The sequence below is a fragment of the Vombatus ursinus genome, unplaced genomic scaffold (genome assembly GCF_900497805.2).
Source record: "Vombatus ursinus unplaced genomic scaffold, bare-nosed wombat genome assembly UNPS02014774.1, whole genome shotgun sequence".
Classification (NCBI taxonomy): domain Eukaryota; kingdom Metazoa; phylum Chordata; class Mammalia; order Diprotodontia; family Vombatidae; genus Vombatus; species Vombatus ursinus.
This window is the reverse complement of record NW_020954552.1, coordinates 5002614-5025341: the sequence shown is the minus strand read 5'-3', so window position 1 is coordinate 5025341 and position 22728 is coordinate 5002614. Positions and strand designations below refer to the sequence as shown.

At 34.7% G+C, this 22728-nt stretch overlaps 1 protein-coding gene across 1 annotated transcript in view; it reads left to right on the top strand.

The window, feature by feature from the left end:
• The window catches only part of ADGRV1 (adhesion G protein-coupled receptor V1), a 645475-nt gene that overhangs the window by 83220 nt on the left and 539527 nt on the right, over positions 1 to 22728 (top strand). The window contains exons 24-31 of the mRNA XM_027864178.1: positions 4422 to 4551; positions 8629 to 8709; positions 10358 to 10497; positions 11942 to 12551; positions 15966 to 16181; positions 19869 to 20084; positions 20601 to 20845; positions 22434 to 22615. Of these exons, the coding sequence (XP_027719979.1) occupies positions 4422 to 4551; positions 8629 to 8709; positions 10358 to 10497; positions 11942 to 12551; positions 15966 to 16181; positions 19869 to 20084; positions 20601 to 20845; positions 22434 to 22615 (1820 nt within the window). The remainder of the gene's footprint in view (positions 1 to 4421; positions 4552 to 8628; positions 8710 to 10357; positions 10498 to 11941; positions 12552 to 15965; positions 16182 to 19868; positions 20085 to 20600; positions 20846 to 22433; positions 22616 to 22728) is intronic.

Genomic DNA, 22728 nt, shown 5'->3' with positions numbered 1-22728 from the left:
ACATTTTTATGCTTAGCATTTTTGATATTTCTTCTTTAAAAACATTTATTACTGCCTTTAGTTTTGACATCACATTCATTTCAAATATATCCTTCCCCCTCTTCTACCTAAAAATATTTCCTTTGTTTTGAAAAGAAAGTGGTAGGGAGAAGCAGCTCAGCAAAACCAACTAATAACATTAATTTTATAAAATTCTACACACATAGTCAAGAATGTTGGAACGTGGAGGAGATAGTGGGAAGGTACAGGGACTTTTGCATGTTGATTAGTGAATCATTAAAGAATTAGTTCATTCTAATTAAGTTGGGGAGAAGAATTGGGAAAAATAGGCATTAGTCCAAATAGGTAGAGGAAAAATGATGAGAGAAGAAGCAGTTTTAGTGTGAGTGGAGGAGTGGAAGATTTGAAAGCATAGAAAATTGTGTGAGACATCAATTTCCAAGTTTGGAATTTTGGAGTTGGTTTAGTTTTATATCATGGGCAAAGGTGAATTTTGAGTCTATCACTGTGTTGCTGAATTAACAATGGAGAAGGAAGTAGTTGGTTTGAGGAATTTTTGTGGTCAGGATGCTAGAGAGGTTGTTACATGAGTACTGAAACTGACAAGGGTGACAGCAAGAAAGTGGGTGATGAAGACCATCAATCAAGTCTTAAAATCTTTGGGGAAGTTAGGGAACTTGGTGGATGATAGCATCAAGGATTGGAGAGAGCTGGAACAAACAGTATATAAACTTTGGAGGAGGAAAAGTTTAGGATGGTCAAGCATTGAATTGGTGGTAGTGGAGAGCAAGGAGTATATTAACCCCACTTACTGGCCCTGCAAAACAAAGTATGTGGGAGATATCATTAGCCACAGCGTTTTGTCACTGTCTTTTTCCTCTTCTCTCCTCCATCAAGTAGTTTCTTCAGATAAGAGGCAGTGTTACATTGTGGAAAGAGCACCTAAATTAGGCTTGGAACCAGGAAGGATCCTTGTTTTAATCATACTTCCAAAACAGTTAATTAGCTGTGTGTTCCTGGGCAAATCACTTTGTGAGCCTCAGTTTCCTCATCTCTGAAAAGAGGAAAATACCTCTAATACTACATTCTTAGGATTTTTGTGAGGATCACATGAGATAGTGTATAGAGAATGCTTTGTAAGTTTTAAGACTATGCAAGCGTCAGCCATGGTTTTCTTTATTTCTTCTTCTGTTGAGACCCCAAAAGATCTTTCTTTGTAAGTTTTGCTTGTCTGCTTTTTCTTGGAATCATATATAACTGGTTCCAAATCTTTTGCTGTTGAACATTCAGAGACTGTTTCTTTTTCTTCACTTCCCCACATCCTTCTCTTGGTTAAATGTTCTCTCCAACCCAGGAAGTTAAGGTGGTTAAAACAACAGTTTATTGTGGGAAATATTCTAAGTGACATTTATCTTTTCTTCCAATTTCTTTATTTCCTGGAGCTTCTTCAATATTTTCTTAAAGTGCTCCTTTTTAAGCCCATCAATTTATATTTTATCTACTTTATTATTCCTACTACCTTCCCAGGTTTTCTTTTTAGTTCTTTGGTCTTTGTGCCCTACTCTATCATCTTCTCCACCTCTCCTTTATTTTTAAAATTAATATAATAATTTTCAATTAACTATAATCTATTTTCTTTCCTGCTTACCCCATTGCCATTATAAAAAACAACAGCAGCAACAATAACAACAACAACACCCTGAAGCAAATATGCACTGTTAGGCAAAATAAGTTCCCTCATAGACCGTGCAGTTCTACACCCTGGTTCCTATTACCTCTCTATCAGGAGGTGGGTAGCATGCTTCATCATTGGTAGCTAGGAACACTCATGAACTGACGCAGAATGAAGTGAGCAGAACCAGGAGAACAATTATACTATAATGACATCATAAAGACAAACAACTTGGAAAGGCTTCAGAACCCTGATTAACACAAAGACCAACCACCCTGTCCTTTTGAATTTTTTTTTCTTCAACAAAGCACTTCCTTGACACCATTTATTTAACTTGGGGAGGAGAAATTTGAGGCTGCCTCTCAGTTGTCATCACCTTGGTCCTTACTAAAAACAAAATAGGAAAATATTAACATAAAACAATTATACACTGATCATGCCTAGGCCTCTTTGCTCCACTGACAGAGCTGCCTTCTTATTCTATGTATCCTATTGTTTCGAAGGTCATAACAGCAGCTCCCATCAGCTAACTACACACACCTTGCTAATGGCAGAACTAATTAAAGTTTAAGACAACTGGCAATAGTAACTGCTTAATCAATCTTAACCCTGTTTCTTAGTAATCCTGAATTCTTTTACATATTTAATTTCTTTATAACTTTGTTCTAATTTTGAAATATTGTAAAATTTTCTTCCCTCCAAAGTAAATGCCCACATTTCTCATTGTCTTGTCCATTAATGTGACATCTTTAATGTTCTCATATTTCCTTCTCTCCCTCCTCATTCTCTGCCTCTTTGAATTCTTTGGCTTTGTTCAAGACTCAGTTCAAATACCAACTTCTTTGGAAGCCTTTATCAGTCCCTCGTCCATTTGAGTCTTCCCCTTTCTTCTTTCTACTTGATGTTTCTTGTCCATCTGGATTTATTTACACATTGTTGTTTCCCCCATTAAACTTCTGGAGGCCAAGAACTATTTTGTGTTTCTTCCTTTCTTAGGATAGTACCTTGCTTAGGATAGTACCTGGAATATAAAATGCACTTAATAAATGCCTGTTCACTGATTGCTTGAGTATCATTTCCTATGCTATTCTTGTAGGATTTACAGGAAGACTTCTGCAAAAATCTTGTAATTAGTGTTAAATAATATTAATGGCCTATAACTTTAAGTATTTTCCTTTTCTTTTTCAAAAGTCATTGATAGCTTTGCTTCTATTGTTTTGTTGGTCATTTAACATTTTCATTTAACATTTTAAACTTTAGTTTAAACTTAAAGTTTAGTTTGTGGTTTTCTAAGTAATATGCGGCCTTCCATTTCTATGTGTTATACCACTGCTTCTTCAAAAACAGTGGCACAGAATGAAAGAACTGTTGCCCAGCCTTTCATGTTGATCCTCAGCATGCATTTGTTAGCTGTTACCATGATCATGAACTATTTCAGTGATTTCAAGTCACTTATTCATCTGTAGCTTTGTGTAATGATATATCATATGTCAATAATGTGCTCCTTAATTGAGCTTTTAGACCTTTAGTTCCAAAATCCCATTTTGTTAACCTTGAATTATTTGTAAGTGATTTTTCAACTTGATACTAGGAGAAAAAGAAATAATAACCTGGGTATTTGTTCCTCAAATAATCTGTCACTTTGTTATTTACAATCCAATTCAATCAACATTAATTAAGTGCATTCTATGTACCAGGCACTATGCTAAGCACTGGGGATACAATTAGTAAAAAGACAGTCCCTGCCCTCAATGCTTACAATCTGATGGGGGAGATAATGTACAAAAGGAGGCAGAAGATGAGGGAAATGGGACATTGGGGCATCTTATTCCATGGAGTTGAAACCAGGCAGAGTAGCAGATGCAAAGTGATGTAAGTTGAGAGTCTAGTTTCTGCCCTCAATAAAGGAAGGCATTGGGAGGAGGTTGGTACTCCTTTACTCTAGTTGCAGGGATGGGGAACCTGTGGCCTCGAGGCCATATGTGGCCCTCTAAGTCCTCAAGTGAGGCCCTTTGACTGAATCCAAACTTTGTCCTGTGAAGGACAAAGGATTCAGTAAAAGGTTCCCTACCCGTGCAGCTAGTGTCGTGAAACCAGGCAGAGCAGCAGATGCAGAGTGGGGTGAGCTGAGTCAATTAGCCAATTAAGAAAGGGTCAAATTCAAATTGTAACATTAAGACTTCCGGACAGAGATTTAGCATACTTCTCTATTTTGTTCATAATGAGCATAATACTCTGAAGGATAGTAACCCCTTCTATAAATGAATACCCATGGTAGATGGAATCATGGGATGATTACAAATAAAATATATTGCTCTTTTTTCTTGAAAAGATTCGCATAATAAAAATATCATTAATAATATAACAAAATGCTGAGTAGATGTGTTTCTAAATGCCTTATTTCCAAACGTCTTTGGTAAAGAGAATGTCTTGCAGTCCATAACTTTAATTATTTAGTGGCTTATGGAAGTCTCCTGTTGAGTATTCCTTTGTGACTTTGAATATTCTCTTGTAAATAAGAGAACATAGAAAATGAAAATCCTTCCACTCTAACTTGGCCAGAGGACATTCATTTAAAATTTGTGCTGAGCTCTAGTTATCCTTATTTTATACACCTTCAGTACATATGTTGCAGCATCAATAGTAATTTCAGGAATAGCAAAAATTCTCATTTGTTTAAAAACATAAAAGGAATGAATATAAGCCAAAGGGTAAATGTATGTTTTTTGTTTTTACATTTTTATTTCAGGATACCTCAGGCACCTTAGAATTTCAACCAGGGGAAAGATACAAATACATTACTGTTAATGTCACAGATAATTCTATTCCTGAATTGGAGAAGTCTTTTAAAGTTGAGTTGTTAAACTCAGAGGGAGGAGGTAAGGATTAGACATCAAAAGTTGTTTTTTTTTTTTTAAGATTTATCCTCAGGCCATAAAGGCAATATATAGATCTTATTAAAGTGGTTAATTATTTTAAATTAAACGCAGATATGTTTCTTTAAGAATCTTTGGTGAATTTGTTTGTCTTTGAAAAGAGTCTAGATCCTGGATTTACTGAAGAATGATTTAAGAAATTTGGATTAAAATGTCTGTTATATAATTTATCTTGCTACCTAAAACCATCTATCTAGCTATCTAAATTCTAAATTTAGAATTAAAAACTACTTTTAAACAAGCCATTGTTCTATATTAGCAAATGGACCAATCATTGTTTATGATGTTTGTATTTGTGTTGAGAAAATAGAATACTTTGGGTTGAAAAATCTTTATTGAATACATTATACTAGGAGTCCATTAGCTATTGTGCTAGATCTTTTTATGTCACTGCTGACCTGAGGGAAATGTCTTTTGAAAATGTGAAAGTGTAATTTCACTAAAAGACAGCAAAGTCTGGATGTAATTCATAGCATTAGCTTCAAATCTATACTTACAAACTTTATTCTCCTGATCACCACATCATTCATCCTGCTAGGGAACAAGACTAGAAATATGCACAAGGAGATGCCCAAATTCACAAGCAGTTTCTTGATGACATTAGAACTTCCGAATTTTATTGTCACTTTCACAATAACTCCTTGTATGATTTGTGGAATAGCACAGCCCATGTCCATATACACACTTAAAACATGCTACTGGGTAGCAACTTTTGTTTGCCTCTCTCACCAGACATAGTATATATGCAAGTGGGAAAATTATGGTTTTGTTGAAAATTAGGTCTATGGTAGAAAAATTATCTAAACAAAAAATAAGATTAATATTATAATTGACCTCATTTCAAGTAAAAGCAGCATATTGGGAAGATAAAAACATGTTCATGTGTTTGTACTCATAAAAAGCAGGGAAGTGGGGGAAAATACACTGTTCTTTCCTTAAGGAGAATTTCCTCACAGTATTCCTGATGCCCTGTAAGGGAAAGAGGACAAAGCAACAATTAAAAGTAAGGAGAATGGCAGCAGCAATTCTGAGGGGTTTGTTTACAGTGAATAAATGACAAGTGGCCAGTCTGCAAAGCAGAAGAGCCATAACTAGGGAAGGGCAAATGGCACTTTGCCTCAAGGAACAAATATTTAGAGGATACTGCAAGAAATTACTGCAGCAGCCTAACAATGACTAAGTATAGCACCTAGTTAGCAAGAATAGTTAGTTAAAATAGGAAGCGGTTACCAGATAGTGTTTACTCCCCATGCCTCAAATTCTCCTTTAGGGAACTTTTAGCGTCATTTACCCTGGCCACAAAAATTGTTAGTTATGGCTCTAAGCAATATGTAAAAGATCTACTTTGCCTTTGTTCAAGTGGTTCTTTTTCACTATTTCATTTGGTTATTTTTCTGGTAAAGTTTTCATTTAAAAAAAGACATTTAAGGGTAGTGGATGTACTATGCTTAATTCAGGAATCCATGATTTTGTCATTGTGGATACACTCTCTATTGAATTAAATTGCAGCCTCTCTCTGCCTTTGTGGATAGTCTGCATGAGTTTACTGTGGTTGAAAAAAAAAAAAGAAGCATCACCCATAGGTCACCTTTCTGGTGATGAATATTTCTATACTTAAGCTGGTTCTAAGATAGTAAGACATGCAGATGATTGCCAGGTCAATACTTGCTATGGTATTTGTTAAATTATCTTCTATTAATAACCCAAAGCACTTAAACACTTACATAATAAAGCCAGAAAAAAGAACATTGTCTATTTGTAATAGCGATGCTGACAACTTTGATTTATCTACCTTTTTTCTTTAAAAAATTCAAAACATGATAACATATAGCAAAAATATTCTGTTTACCGTCCCTGTGAGCATTTAGACAAACAAAAACTACCTTTTCAGTGTAAGAACTTGCATAAAAGAAGAGGCTTATGGCATTGTATAAGGGTGAATGGGGCAACAATAACAAAACTTTTTTATCTTCGGTAATGCAATTATGATTGAATTTGAAGAAAAATGTCTTTGTAATTGACATTGTACATATACACATATGTGTATACATGTCTGTATACACATATATGTGTATGTATATGTATGCACACATAGTTATATACACATATATACATATATATATTGCATAGGACATTAAGTGGGGCCACTTTGTAAGTAAGATTATCTTACAGAGAGGTCTGTTTGGTTGTTAAGAAACTTAGGGCTTTCTGTTGTCTAATGCATTATTAGTAAGAAGGAAAAGGATGTCATAGATTTTATAACTTCTTTGTGGTAGAGAGGAGTGAACTCTTACTTTAAAATTAGAGGACCGGGGTTCAAATCCTGCTTCTGATGCTTACCCATGTGATCTTGAGAAAGTCGCTTAACCTCCTAAATCTTCACTTCTTCAGTTATAAAATGAGAGAATTGAATTTTATGACTTCTGAGGTCTCTTCCATCTTCAAATCTATGTGTCACTATAAAATTTTTATATATATAAAAAATTTATATGTACCAGAGGTTCTTGTACACTGAAATATTCCTGCTCACACCTAACCTTCTCCCCTACCACTATCATGCCTTGCCTGTCCTTGGTTGGATTGGATTAAATAAAGCATTTATTAAGTGCTTTCTATGTGTCAGTTACTGTGCTAATTGCTAAGAATACAAATAGAAAAAAAAGAAAGTCTCGGAATTATGGTTAGAGTTTGCCTTCTGACAGGGAGAGGGGGGAAGATAACATGTCAAAGGGAGATGAAAAGCAGGGAGGGAGGTGTCCCCAGACAGAAGTAAAGTGCAAAGAGTCGGGAACTGAGCCAAATTAGAAAAGAGCAGGGTTGGAATGGATACTTCCTCAGCTGGAGGTTCTTGGGAGGAACTCACAATTGGAGGAAGATGCTTCAGGCGAGGCCAAGTCACTGGCAGAAGTGATACTCATGCAGAGGTGGAAGAGTTGGGAGATTTTGGAGATCCTGATACTTTGTCTGCATTTTACAGGATAATGTCAGAAGTGTAAGCTGAGTTGATATTAGAAAGTACAGTTATCCCTTCTTCATCATGGGGTTTAGGGGTATGGTACCTCTGTGATCTGGAAAATCTGTGTAAAGTTTTTTGACCTTCCTTTTGTACCAGAGAAGTCTGAATTTTTTCTTTTTCTTTTATGGGGTGTTCACAGTACCTTATTGTAAAATTTGGGTTGATATAATATGATAAATAAATTTATTGTATTATTATTATACATTATTAATTTAAACAATTTTAATCAATTAACTTATTAAATTAATTGTGCATTATTAATATGATATATTAAATATAAATAAAATTATAATGATATACTATCTGTATATTTTATGCATTTCTGAATTTCAAAACTTTTTCTGTGTCATCTGCTGGCCTTTGTGTGTCATCTGTAGCTTCCACAAAAGTCCCCCAAAATTCCCATTTAATTTCTTATGCCTACCGATGATATATTGAAACCATAAAGGGGAAAGTCGTGGTGTGGAAGGGATAACTGTATAGCCCCAGTCCTTCTGCTGTGGACCTTCTAGATCTAGCTAGTACCCACTTTGTGCTGGTCTATATGGGACCAGGTCTATGATGTATAAAATATGGAATCTGTGCATCTAAGGAACTGTATGAGTGTCTTTCCTTACCTGTGACTAGGGAATTCTAATATAGGATTCTCTGAAAAGAATTAAATTTGCATCAGGTTAGGACTTCTGTATCATGCTATAAATAAGAAAATTTTTTTTTAAATTAGGAAGGTTTGCAGAATTGGCCACAGCATCCATACCTGACACCAAATTTGTGCTGCAACTCCTCCAACCCTACTTCCCAACCCTCTGTAACGGGATTATGAATGACATATTATGTTCTTCCTTTGTAATAAAGCTATTCTTTCGATAAAGAGTTTGGGGGCTTTTCATGAATAATGCTATCTTCTCCTCTCGACTGAACATGTAGTAAATGCTTTCCATCTCTTCTCTGTTCTATAAATGTGTATATGTGAATTGCACAATTCTGTGCCTCTCTTCTTGAAGTTGCTGAACTCTTTAGGATTGATGGGAGTGGTAGTGGTGATGGGGACGAGGAGTTCTTCCTTCCAACTATCCACAAGCGTGGTAAGCATCTTAGTCTATCCTCTCCCCTTTATTACTATAGTTTTCTACTTAAAATTCTACTTCCAAATACTATGATTCTGAAATCTGCTGAGTCTAACTTTTAATTGGCTTATGACAAATGATTACGATTGTCATCATTTCTTTCCTTTGTATTTTCAGAATTCAATTTTACATTTGTTTATAAATGACCCAGAATAAGAAATATGGCCTTTAGAATTAAGTTTCATTCAAAAAATAATTTTGAAATCTGTATAATTTTGTATGATGTTAATACCTGAAAAGGTAAATAAAAATGAGAACATGTTTTATAATTTAAGGGCTCTGTTATAACTTCTGTACATAGAGAAACATTGTTTTTCATTAACAGTCAATATGGGTGAAAGAAATCAATTAAAAAGAACCTAGTCAAGAGAATATATTATGAAGTTGGCCATTGCTCTTAAAAAATAAATTTTAAAAATTGAAGCTATTTCAGAATAGCACTTCGGTTTTCTTTCTAGAACCTGGCACAGTGCCTAGCATGTAGTAGAAACTTAATAAATACTTACTGATTGGCTGATTACTATTTAAAATATTTCTGTCATATGAGAGAAAATTCTCATTCTGCCTCTTCTTTTAAAGAGAAAACTTTCTATTCCTTAGAATCCTGTTTTTCCAAATGTAGGGTTTTCATACAGCATTTTTGCTGACCCCATACAACTCAGGACTCTTTTTCATACAATGGAGTATATTCTAGTCACATGTCATGTTTTTCCTTAATATTTCCAACTTTCTGCATTCCTTTGTACAATATCTTTACTATGTCACCTGTTCATGTATGCCACTTATCTGGCTAACTGTTGGAATACCACTCAAAAATTGAGTACAATTTTTTGGGAAGTAGTAGGTATTTTGGCCTGAAATATTTGAAAATGCGCAAGAAGATATATAATATTATAGCATAATAATATTAGTATGATAGGATATAATTATTGTGAAGATGATAATGAAAGGGCTTCATCTGGATTGGAAAAAAAGTTAGGGATGATCTTGTTTTAGAATTTAAGTCCATTTGACTGATATATGTTCTCATTATAGTCATTGTGTCTGACCTTTTCCACACTCTCTCTGCTGAGAAATTTTCTCTTTCATGGAGCAAAAACCTCAAAATTTTATATATTTATTTTTATATTTTCATGTACTTTGTATCTTCCTTTTTGCAAAATGGATATTGCAAAGGTTATAAAATGGCATGTTTGCATTTATTTATTTTTATTTTTTATTTAGTGAGTGTTATGTGTCTGAGGCCAGATTTGAACTCAGGTCCTCCTGATTCCAAGGCTGATGCTCTATCCCCTGTGCCACCTAGCTGTCCCATGTTTGCATTTCTTTACAAGCAAATGAGAACTAGATGCATGAATAAAGTGAAGCTTTAAAAATTGTTTATTCATCTCTTACTAGTTATGTGACCTTAGGCAAATTACTTAATCTTTCTGAGTCTGTTTCCTCATCTATAAAATGGCAATACTTGAACCTGAAAGGGTTATTGTGAAGATCAAACAAGGTAATATAAGGAACATGCTTAAAGTATTTTATGAAAGTAAAATACTAGCATTATTACTAAAATGCTAATTAGCATTATACTTTTTTTTTAAACTGGTACATGTAGCCAGTTTAGGAATAGCTTCCCAAATTATAGTAACCATTGAGGCTTCAGATGATGCTCATGGTGTATTTGAGTTCAGCCCAGAGTCATTTCATGTCAGTGGAAGTGAACCCGAAGACGGACAGAGCTCAGTTACATTAAAGGCAAGTAAATTTCATTCCATTTTATTTTGTAACATTTTAGACAATATTTGGTTCTCAAATTTGTTTCCATTAATAGTGTTATTGGAAAACGGTAGCACTATAGATCCAAATTAATGATTTAAAAATCATCTCCAGTGGACTTTGATGTTTGTTTTTGTGCTTAGCAATAAATGCAAAGGAATCTTGCTATTCTGCAAATAAACATGGCTTTAGATAGTCTAATGAAGCCATTCTGTCAAGATATGACATAGAAGGGGCTGAAATCGTTGCTATGTGTTCTTAGCTGTTTTATCCATATACCTGGTTAGGAGTGATCACTCATAATAAATAACCCAGTGTAGTACATGGCAAAGGAAAGGACAGATAAAATCATAGACTAAAATTTAAGGATCAGGTACCCAAAGAGACCTAGAAGGCAGCATGATTTTGTAGAATCAGAAGACCTGAGTTTGGCTGTGACGTTTATTAGCTATGTTATTCCATGCAAATAGCCTAACCTCCCCATGTAGTGGCTTCCTCATCTGCAAACTGGGCAATATAGTACCCTCTTACTGGGAAAGTGTTGTATAAACCTTACAGTGCTGTATGTGTGGTTTTTTTGTATATCTCCTTATAGCTTATCAAAGAGAATGTAATTTTTAGTATTATGATTAAAGTTTCCATAAAATACTTGTATTTGGGTATTCTGTTGAGTAGTAAGTAGCATTAATTTGTTTGATGAAAACAATTTTGTTCCTTTTAATGGGAGACTTATAAAATATTTCATTCTTAAGAATGAGGTTTATTATTCCTCAAAGTTTCTTTGCAAATATATTTATAACTTTATAATTGAAGGCAGGTGATGTATGATTTGATTTACAGAAATTTTTTTTAAAGCTAACTTTTCACAACTATGTTTATTGTTTAAAATGAAGTACAGCTATATGATACAATAAATATTAGAAGTATGATTGCCTTAGAGTGTTATTAAAGCAGTTTTCTAAAAAGAATTAACAAAATAGAACAGAAGGATGTTTAGAAGGAAAAACAGGACAGCTTTGAAAGTAACATGTTGACTTGCTTATATACTTTTCTAAAAATAAGCTTTATGTAATCCTCTTTATTTTGCTTTATTTTATACGTGGAAATATCTTTATTTGTGCATTTGTTAATTTCAGAATAAAATAAAATCTATTAATAAAACAAGAAAGATGACATGATAATCATAAATATAATTTGAGTTAACCATATTTAGTTTGTTTCTAATGTATATTAGAATTGAAGAAAATATCAAGCTTTAACTTAATTAAAAACTAGAATATTTGATTTGAAAGCTCAAGTTTGCTATTTTGTTGCCATTACATTGATATTAGAAAAACCTTTCATCATTCTAAGACTTATATTTTGCAACTCATATTATGATATACATTTTGATAAGAGGTTTTTTTTTTTTCATATTCTTTAGGTTGTGAGAAGCCATGGGGCTTTGTCTCAAGTAACTTTGCATTGGAACATTCCCTCTGATGTATCTGGAGACCTTGCCTTCACTTCTGGCAATGTCACTTTTGAGATATTGCAGATAAGTGCCAATATAACTGTGGAAATACTGCCTGATGAAATTCCTGAGCTGGATAAAACATTTTCCATTTTAATCATAAATGTTTCCAATGGCTGCCTGGGAGTCCATACAAATGCTACATTAACAGTTTTGGCCAGTGATGACCCTTATGGAGTATTCATCTTTTCTGAGGAAAACAGACCAATCAGAGTTGAAGAAGCAAGCCAGAATGTTACTCTCACCTTAATACGATTAAAAGGTCTTATAGGAACAGTCATGGTTACATATGCAACAATGGATGATACAGAAAAACCACCTTTTTTTCCACCTAATTTACCCAGAGCAACTCGGGGAAGAGACTATATACCTGTTTCTGGGTTTGCTACTTTTAGAGCTAACATGAGTGAGGCAACAGTTATTATTCCAATTTTGGATGATGATGAACCAGAGAGGTCAGAATCTGTGTTTATTGAGCTGATCAACGTTACATTAATAGAAAAAGTACAGGATCGACCAAGTAAGTATAGACTTTTGCTTTACTTATGCTTTGTGGTGCAACCCTAACAAGTTCAAAATAAATATGTTATATTGATGCCTTTGGTCTTTATCTTATAGTCATCTTTTGGGGAAAAATAACTTTTTCTTCTCAACCTCTTCAGATTGAGCCTGCCCTTTAATACATAAAAAACTCAAATAAAAACGACTATAATGACTACATCTGGCAGTACTCCTTAATCTCACACTTCTCTGGCAGAGGGAGGCATTTTTCATTATCTGTTTTCTGGACTGTCACTGATTTTTCAGTTACTCAGGGAGTATGTTTCCTTTTCATCATTTTTTTCATTTTTTATCTTTGTATCTACTGTTCTGGTTCTGTTCATTTTACTAGGCATCAGTTCATACAAATTTTCCTGCTTTTCCATGCTTCCTTGAGCTGTTTTTAGATAAAGATCTAAAAAATCCTAAATAAATAGGAGAGTAGAAAATTTTCATAAAACTGGTAATACATATAGCTCTCACCTTTTAATGGATAATGTTCAAAAGTTCAATTTTCAGTCAGTTTGCAGCTCAAAATACATTTTCCCATAGAAACTATTTTGTTTAAGATAGTTAAGTTCCAGACCACCAAATGCTTATTTTACCCAGAATGTAGCTGAATCTTTATTATATGTTTTCAGTCATTTATTCTGAAAATATCAATTAAGTAATTTTATGTATATAAATGCATTTGTGGAACAGGAAGTAATAGCAGTCTACAGCTACTGTAAAGTCTGGATGCTTTAGGGTAATATAGGTCAAACTGATATGTTCAGAAAGCCCACATAAATTGAATATAAGAATCCTTGAGGTAGTTTTTAGTTCAGGGCTCTTGGGCTCAGTTTGTAATTACAAAGAAACTGAAATAAAGGAGTGCAATTATTCTTGTAATAGTGGATGTTTTTCCTCCTGGAAATATATTTTAAAATACTTTAATTAGTCAATCACTATGTACTTATCACTTTCCAGGCATGGTGCTAAGTGGTGGGGTACAAAGGCAAAACTCAAATAGTTCCTGTATTTAAGGAGCCTACTACATTCATTGAGGGGAGAGGCAACAGCATATACACATATAAAAATATACCAAAACACTTTAAGTGCATTTACATAGACATGGTTACAAGATGTGCTGGGTGTGAGTACAGCCTAATGTTTCGAAAAAAAAAAAAAGAAAAAAATCAGTATTTTATAGTTCATTATTCAAATTGTATTCTGTAAGTTTAGTTTTCAATTAATAAAAGTTTATCTAAACCTTATTTGTTAATTTTTTAAAATTTAGGTTTTTTAAGGCTTTTTTATTTTATGACTAAAAATAGTGATCTTTAAAAATGATCTTTATGATTGAGTATTGATAAAATGTTCATCATAAAGGTAAAATAAAATCTCTAGAAAATTTTCCTAGAGAAAAGTTAAGGATTCAGGTTGTAGTTGTTAGCTGAGAAATCAGGTAGTATGAAGTTAATCATACTGGAATATTCAAGTCTTTATTTAAGCGTTTAATATTCAGTTAAACATTCTTTGAGTATCTATCTATAAAACTGTGTGCTAGGCAGGAGCTGAGGGGATATAGCAGTAAATAAGATATAGTTCCTAATCTCATGGAGCCTAATATATAACTTTAGTGAATTGTGTATTTGGGGTACAGAGTATTAGAAATCTAGGCATGCATGTGGGTCCCTTGGCAAAGGATGTGAGCATCCCAGCAATCCTTGATTAGTCCATTGATCTCCTTGAAAGGGGAGATTGCATCAAAGATGATTTATCACAGAGTAAGGAGGAACGTTCTTTCTCTGAACCTCCAAGAGGCTATAAGGGTAATAGAAACACTCCATCCTTCTCTCTTTGGAATTCTGCTAGCTTCAGGTTGCCTGAAAGAGAGTCAGGGGGAGCCCTTCTACAGCTTTTATAACATACTCGGGGGGAACTTCTTCTAGACTATGTGGCCAGATGTCTTTGATGTAGTTCCCCAGTTGTGGGGACAAATGGATCAGTCAGGGATTGCTGAGGGTGGCTCTCTCTTAGCAATTGGCTAAGGCATGTATTCTACTGAAAGAGAACAGAACACATGTATTGTTCTATGGGGAATGTGCCAGTATATCCATGTAAGACATAATCTTTGCTTCCGGGGTGGGGGGGGAGTGTTTAGCTGGAGAGAAAACAAAAACTCCAAAACTATCATCTCTGAAACAACCAGGGAGTAATTAAGAGCTAAATTGTGTAATACTGGTCCATAAGAACAGAAAGAGTTCAAGGGAGGGAGAGATGAAGGGGCATTTCAGGCTCCTTACTTTTTTTTTTTTCCATGAAAGCATTGGCCAATCACCAGAGCTCATAAATGAAATCAAGCTGGAAGACTAATTGATTTATATCTGGTCCAGCGAGCAGGGCAGAATGAGCATTGTCAGAAGACAGGGCTAACATCTGGCTTAATAATGAGGAAACATGGAGAAGAAGCAAGACAATAGACAAGACACTAACACACTTCTGTATTACTGCTATTCTATTTAAAATACATATGAATTGTCTCATATGTTAATTATAACTGAATACTAATGCTTTTTTCTTTTATTTTTAAATTTGATTTTATTTTTTATGTTTTTTGTTTTTGCATTACATTTGATTCCTCCCTCTACCCTACCCACGAAGCCATCCCATATAGCAAAAGATTTAAAAAAACAGAAAAAAAGCAGCTTAGCAAAATTAATCAACAGATCATCCCTAGAAAAGGAGATTAAGAAAGGTTCCCTGGGAGAAATGGCCCAGAGTTTGGCCTTACCAATCTGCCTCAAAGAATTTTATTTTGTAGATGTCTAGTGAAATTATCATATAATTTTGTAATGAAAGGAATGATGACGTAGGGTATAGCCAGCCTCAGATTTAGAAGGACCTGAGTTTCAAATCTTGCATTTGACACGTATTAATTGCATGGCCTTTAAGACAATAATCACAGATATTGATATGTATTAGTAGAGAGAATTTTCTTCCTGGAAATTCCCTGTAACAATAAAATCCCAGGCCCAAACTAAAAACAAACAAGCAAAACAAACCCGTGTAGCTCAGCTTTCTGTTTTGGTTTCTCATCTCCCTGTTAGATTGAGGGCAGACGACTCTGTCTTAGCTAAATTTTTTATGTGTTCCAGTGCTTAGTGCTGTGCTGTGCTCAAGATGGTGCTTAATAATTATCTGTGTTGTGTTTTGTGATCAGTGCTACAGGTACTGCTGTTAGCTTTCCATTGTTGCTGACCCTGGAACAAGCTAAGAAAGGATATTACATAATTTTGATCCTGTCATGGATATTGCAGTGATTATTTCCAGCATTACTAGCACACAAGGAATGGAGTACTTGGGTTAAGAGGCTGTATTGGACTTTTATTGTTTTCTCTTTACTTTTCAGTTCCAAATTCTCCACGGCTAGGATCCAAGGTAGACACCATTGCTCATTTAATTATCCTTGCCAATGATGATGCGTTTGGAACCCTGCAACTCTCAGCGCCAATTGTTCGAGTTGCAGAAAATCACATTGGACCAATTATCAATGTGACAAGAACAGGAGGAGTTTTTGCAGATGTTTCTGTGAAGTTTAAAGCTGTGCCAATAACTGCGATAGCTGGTGAGAGAAGATAAATTCTAAAACCCCTACCCAGTGATAGACTGCTATCGCAGTTTGTAGTTGCTTCTGACAAATGCAGCCACACAAATATACATGTAGTAGTCAGAAAAGTCAATTACAATAATGCAAAATATATTCTTGTACATATTCAGTCATTGAAAATAAGTATCTCACATTATATATTTGTGACAATAAATACCCATAAAATTAGTGAGAATTACTAGAGAAGTCATTTTTGAACACAAGCATTTTATACGATGATCAAAAGTGTAAGTAGGATTGTTGTGTGTCCTCCTTGTGGTCGTCCTTGAGGTGAGATTCACGTGAAAATGACTGGTGAAGAGCAGAAAAAAACAAGCACCACCGTGGTGGAATCTTAATGCTTGTTAACAGGCTTGCTTTCTTTGCTTTTTTATTCTTCATGTCTGTAAGCAGAGACCATGAATATAGACAATAGTCTGCTTTAGCTCTTTAATTCACATGGACCAGATTTTTCCTTTCTACTCTAATCTTAGGGAACTAGTTACTCCCTTTTCCCCAGCAACACACTTGCAACCTTTGAAAGCCAGAGTGAGGACCTTCAGCCCGCATCCTCATAGCATTTTGCTAATGTTATATGTTGTTTTTGTACATACTAAATTTCCAGAATTCCTAGGAGCAATCTGCCTTTACCCCCCTGCTGGTGTTTACTATTTTAACAAAATTAAGGCTGCTGCTGCTGCCACTACCACCATATAATAATAATAATAATAATAACAATAATAATAATAACTTTGCTACACACACATGCACACACACACATACACACACCCCTTTAGAGTTTAGAAAGTGTTTTCCTTAACATCTTTATGAGGGAGATGGTTCAAGTTTTACTGATCCCATTTTATAAATAAGGAGATTGAAGCTTGGAAAGGGTTAAACAACTTACTTATGTTCATATATATGACTACTTAGTGACCAAGTTCAGGTTCAAGCACAGGCCTTTTGATTTTACACTCTGTGCCCAATCCACAGGAGTATGTGGATATGCCAGGTAGGGAGTCTTCTTGTTCCTGCTTTGAAAAGGGGTTTTATTAATTTCTACCTGCCTGTATTAGTTGTTTAGCATTCACACAGTCATTTGATGCAAAGGTCTCTTAGAGTTTGGTTGAAATCAATCATATTGCTGAAAAATTGGCTGTTTGTTGGTCTGGAATCAATCATTGATTATGCCCGCCATTGCATGGGAAGAGTGTGTGTAAAATCATTGGTGTACATTTACACAGCATGGTTCCTGAAAATAAGGAGGTATTAGATCTGTTGTATTCTGTGTTTAGTTCTGGGTGTCAACTTTTAGGCAAAACATTGAGAAATTGAAATTCCAGAAAAGAATAATCAAGATGATGAAGAGTCTTGAGTTTATGATGTCTAAAAGATTGGTTGAAGAAATTGGAGATCTTTAGATTGAGAGTTCAAGTATTTGAAAGGCTGTCAAATGAAAGTAGTATTCATGTAGTTCTACTTGGTCTCAGTGCACTGAATTGACAGCCCTGGGTAGTAATTAAAGCCATACCAAAGTTGGAATGGAATACTTTGAGAAGAAAAGCGTACCTCTTTCCTCAATGCCACCTTTACTCCCCATTGGAGAGGTTCAGACAAAGGCATATAAGTAACTAGATGGCCACTGAAGTCCTTTCCAGCTCTATCATGCTCCTAATCTTTATTTATAATTTTAATATCGGTACGTATAATTATATTTCATTTACATGAAAGTTTCAAATATTTTCATATCAATAGTTATGTAAAATTGGGAAGTTTGTAGAGAGAAGTCCACAGTCTTCACAATCAAGATGAAACAAATATCCACCTAAGTATAGGAGAAATTCAGTTGTTAATATAGGTTAATTTCTATTGATCCTGGTGCACAGCGTATTTTTTTTTAAGGTTCTGACAAAATTAAAAATGTGTTAGGGTAAAAAACACAGCAGATTTTGAAGTAAAATGAAAAGAGTTTTAAATGAAAAAAATGTGGTAAATTGGAAGCTTTCTCCAGGATATAGACTTGTTTAAGTAATGGGAGAATGCAACTTTTTGTGGAACCCTCTTCAAGGTGAACTTGGGAAGTTTGGGGAATGTTGTTCTCAGTTATAAAATACCAAGTCAGTGTTCTGCGGAGTGGGGATAGTGAGATAGAACCATGGAATGTCTCCAGAGAGGTGTGGTCAGCCAATCAGAGGATGGGAAGATTGGTCACATCCTACCCTTCCTGCATTAGCCAGTTGTGGGATTTGTCTCCAATATAAGTACATGAACCCTTCATCCATTATCCTTCAACTCTCTCCCACTCTGTGTCTGCCTCCTGAAGCAGCTGTCAACCCCACCCCCTTGCTTACTTGACTGGTAGCCCCTGAGGGAAGATGTAACCTAACAGAGACCAAGTAGCAATAGGTGCCAGTGGAAGAATTTCTCCCTCCACCCCCAGCATACCCATCCCTTGTCGCCTGTCACCTTGTGGCTGTAGTAGGCATCCATTTGGAGGTCAGACTTTAAAGCAAGGGCAACTATTGTTGAGTAAAATCCTCCTTCAGAGCCATATTTGTTTTGACGTGCATAGACTAAGTCACATAGTAGTACACAAACATAATTTATGAATAAATCCATATACATTTATTAGAGGTACAAGCTCAAAAATCTTTTACTGATAGGATATGCAATGAAAAATTTGGAGACCATTGCACTAAATAATAACAGTTATATCCTTCTCATTTAATAAGTTGTAATATTTTTGAATCTAGAGTAAAATTGTTCTTCAAATAAAAAATATTTCTTTTTTTCTTTTAAATCAGGTATATACTATATGGAATCTTTATTCCTATTAGGCATTTAAAAACCAGTTTAAAAGATTTTGCTGTGAGAATTAGTTTGGTTTAAAGTATAGGGTTCCACCACATTAAAAAAATTGAGAAATCATGGACTATTTAATCTTTCTAGTATGATCAAAATTCTGTTTCTGTACTTTTTTATATCATATCCAGTTTGATAAAGAAATAGAAATCTGAATAGAAAGTAATAGTCATATGTAAAGAGTTAGAAATGGTTCTGTGTTTTTGAAGGTAGAAAAATGCACTAGACTTTTATAGGATCTGATCATTTGGGCTTTTTTTTTAATTTCTGGAGTCTATTAGACAAAACCTGTTTGTAGGTAGCTTAGTGTAATAGATAGAGGCCAGGATTTGGAATCAGGAAAACTTGGGTTCAAATACTTTCTCATAAATTTACTAGCGATGGGAGCCTGGGCAAATGACTTAACCCAGGGGTTCTTAACCTGGGGTCTGTGAACTTTAAAAAAATACATTTTGACAACTGTATTTCAGCATAATTGGCTTCCTTTGTAGGCTTATACATTTTATTTTATGTATTTAAAAATATGATTCTGAGAAGGGCTCCATAGGTTTCACTAGACATTCAGAGGAGACTGTGACACCTTGTTAAGAACTCCTGATTAAACTTTCTGGACTTTAATTTCCTTATCTGTAAATTGAGGAGGTTGTATGTGATGACCTCTGAGGTCCCTTCCAACTGTAGATCTATGATCCTATGTCTAAGAGTTTTGTATATTAATAGATAAATTTTCTCAAGATATTTAACTTCTTTTTGTTTTGGTTCAAAAGATTTTAAAAGTAAGTATATTGATTTTTGACTTGATAGGTGAAGACTACAGTATAGCCTCATCAGATGTGGTCTTGCTAGAAGGTGAAACCAGTAAAGCTGTGCCAATATATGTCATTAATGATATATACCCTGAGCTGGAAGAATCTTTTCTAGTGCAGCTGCTGAATGAAACAACCGGAGGAGCAAAACTTGGGGCATTAACAGAGGCAATCATCATTATTGAGGCCTCTGACGATCCTTATGGATTATTTGGTAAACCTGATCACTTTGTTTCTCTCTTTAGACTCTGTATGCTTTGGAACTGATGAGATGAAAGGCCCATATGACAGATTTCCCTTCATTTTCATAGAATCAAAGAACTAAATGTTTCACTTTTCTATTGATATTTTTTTCTATCGAAATTTTAAGTGCAGTTTAAGTGTCCTTGATAAGCAGCTGGGAGTCCATTCTGGGGGCTTATTGCTTACCTGCTGAACAGGTATGGTGCAGTCCTATCTTGATTGCCATTAGTAGTGAACAAGGTTAGCTTCTTCTATGCTTATAAAGTCTTCCACTCACAAGAAGAAAAGAAACCGCAGAATGGTTTATTTGGTAACTGACAACATTCCCTTTTGTGCAGTGTTTAGCTATCAAAATTGCCCTAAATACCTTAAGTAGCAGAGAAATCCCAAATATGAAAAGACCGGAAGATGGTCAAATCCTAATCCATAACTTATTACAGACTTGGCTTCAATATGTGTTTCAAACTAACTATGCTTCACACTTCAGTTTTTCAGACTACTAAACTTATAGTAGAGGAGCCTGAGGTCAATTCTGTGAAGGTAAACCTGCCAATAATTCGCAATTCTGGGACACTCGGCAATGTCACTGTTCAATGGGTTGCCACCATTAATGGAGAACTTGCCACTGGCGACCTGCGAGTTGTCTCAGGTAATGTGACCTTTGCCCCTGGGGAAACCATTCAAACCTTGTTGTTAGAGGTCCTGGCTGACGACGTTCCGGAAATTGAAGAGGTGAGAGGAAGAGCTAGTCTAGAATGACACTGTAAATCAACTTCTGTTACCTTGTCTTATGATTCTTAGTGTACAAGTATAGTAAACCTGGTGCTGTTATATTTGAATAAGGGTGTTTGATGTATCATTTTATAAAAGGATATTTTAAATACAGTAATGGAGTATGAAGTCCTAAGCCTCATTGAAAAAATAAAAATATAACTCCATAAGGGATTGTATAGTGTTATCAACAATTTACTAATTTGTATGTTCATAGAACTTCTGTAAGGTATATGTGGACTTTGGTCATTATGGTTAAGTATTTAGAATATCTGAGCCATGTTTTTTTTTCTTTCTATTCCATTTGTGACATATTAAATTTTAATTTGATTGAATCTGTACTTCCTTTTGGCTTTAGTGGGAGCCAATCAGTTTAAATTAAAGGAAGATTGTAACCCATATTAAGCACCTTCCCAATCTTGATTTTTTTATAATGAAGAGGCATGCTGAGAAATAAAAAATTTAGACTTACTGTGAATATAAATTAATCCTAATTATATTACTGAATGAGAATAAAACAGTTTTTTATGAAACACAAGCAGCATTAAAATCTGAGCCTATAATGATTTCCTTAGAAATTTGTTTCTAAATATTATTTTTCTTTTATCAATTTAGAATGATAGAATGATGGTGCTGTAAGTAGTAGGTGTCAGAGTGAAGCCCATGGAATTTCTTTCAAGTGTGAATTGTTTTTCCATGTACCAGTAAAAAAATGCTTGTAGTTTAGAGATTGGCCAATAGGTATAAAATTAAAAAAAAAACACGTGTCAACTTTGAAAGTATTAAACATATATTTTATTTTATAAGAAAGCTTCCTTCTTATATTGTTCTAAAAACAAACTGTAATAGAGTTTATGTGACAAGAAGTAGATGTATGTTTTAGCTGATGCAGAAATTGAATAGACTATATACTTCTTTCTAAATAATATATTTGAAAAGATATTTTTCCCATGAGAAAGTACAAGACATGACCATAGGCAAGTCACTTAACCTTTCAGCCAATAATCAATCAGTCAATCAGCAAGCCTTTGTTAAGAATCTGCTATGTGGCAAGCATTATGCTAGTCTCTGGATAGACCCAAAGGAGGAGGGAAAGGGAGGGAATAAGCATTTAATATACATCTACTATATTCTAAGTGCTAAGCACTTTACAAATATTATCTCATTTGATCCCCACAACAACCTTGTGAGATAGGTGAGATATGATGCTCATTTTATAGTTGAGGAAACAGAGACAGACAGAGGTTACTTGACTAGGGTTCACAGCTAACGAATATCTGAGGCCACATTTGAACTCAGGTCATCCTGACTCCAGGCCCATCTGTGCCACCTAGCTCCCCATTAATGATTATATTTGGTATCAAGAAGTTGGGGAGAGGGCAATTAATTTACTTTTAGGTTGGGTTTTTCATGTGTCTCATAGGTCATTATTTTTTTGAACCAAGTGTATCAGGACTGTTAGGTTATTTTGAAGTATTTCTGTTATCATTCTTACTCTAATGTCAGAACTGGGATACTATTAAGAAAGTTTTTCACTCTTTCTTATTAGGTTATCCAAGTGCAACTAACTCAAGCCTCTGGTGGAGGTACAATTGGGTTAGACCGAGTGGCAAATATTATTGTACCTGCCAATGATAATCCCTATGGCACAGTAGCCTTTTCTCAATCTGTTTACCGTGTCCAGGAGCCTCTGGAGAAAAGTTCTTGTGTCAACATTACTGTCAGGAGAAGGTTTGTAGAACAAGCATTCTGATTTTAGTGGAAATTTCTGGAATAACTTAGTTTTGGTGATTCTGATTTCCAAAATATTTTACAAGGTACACAATAGTTGATTAAATTTAGTA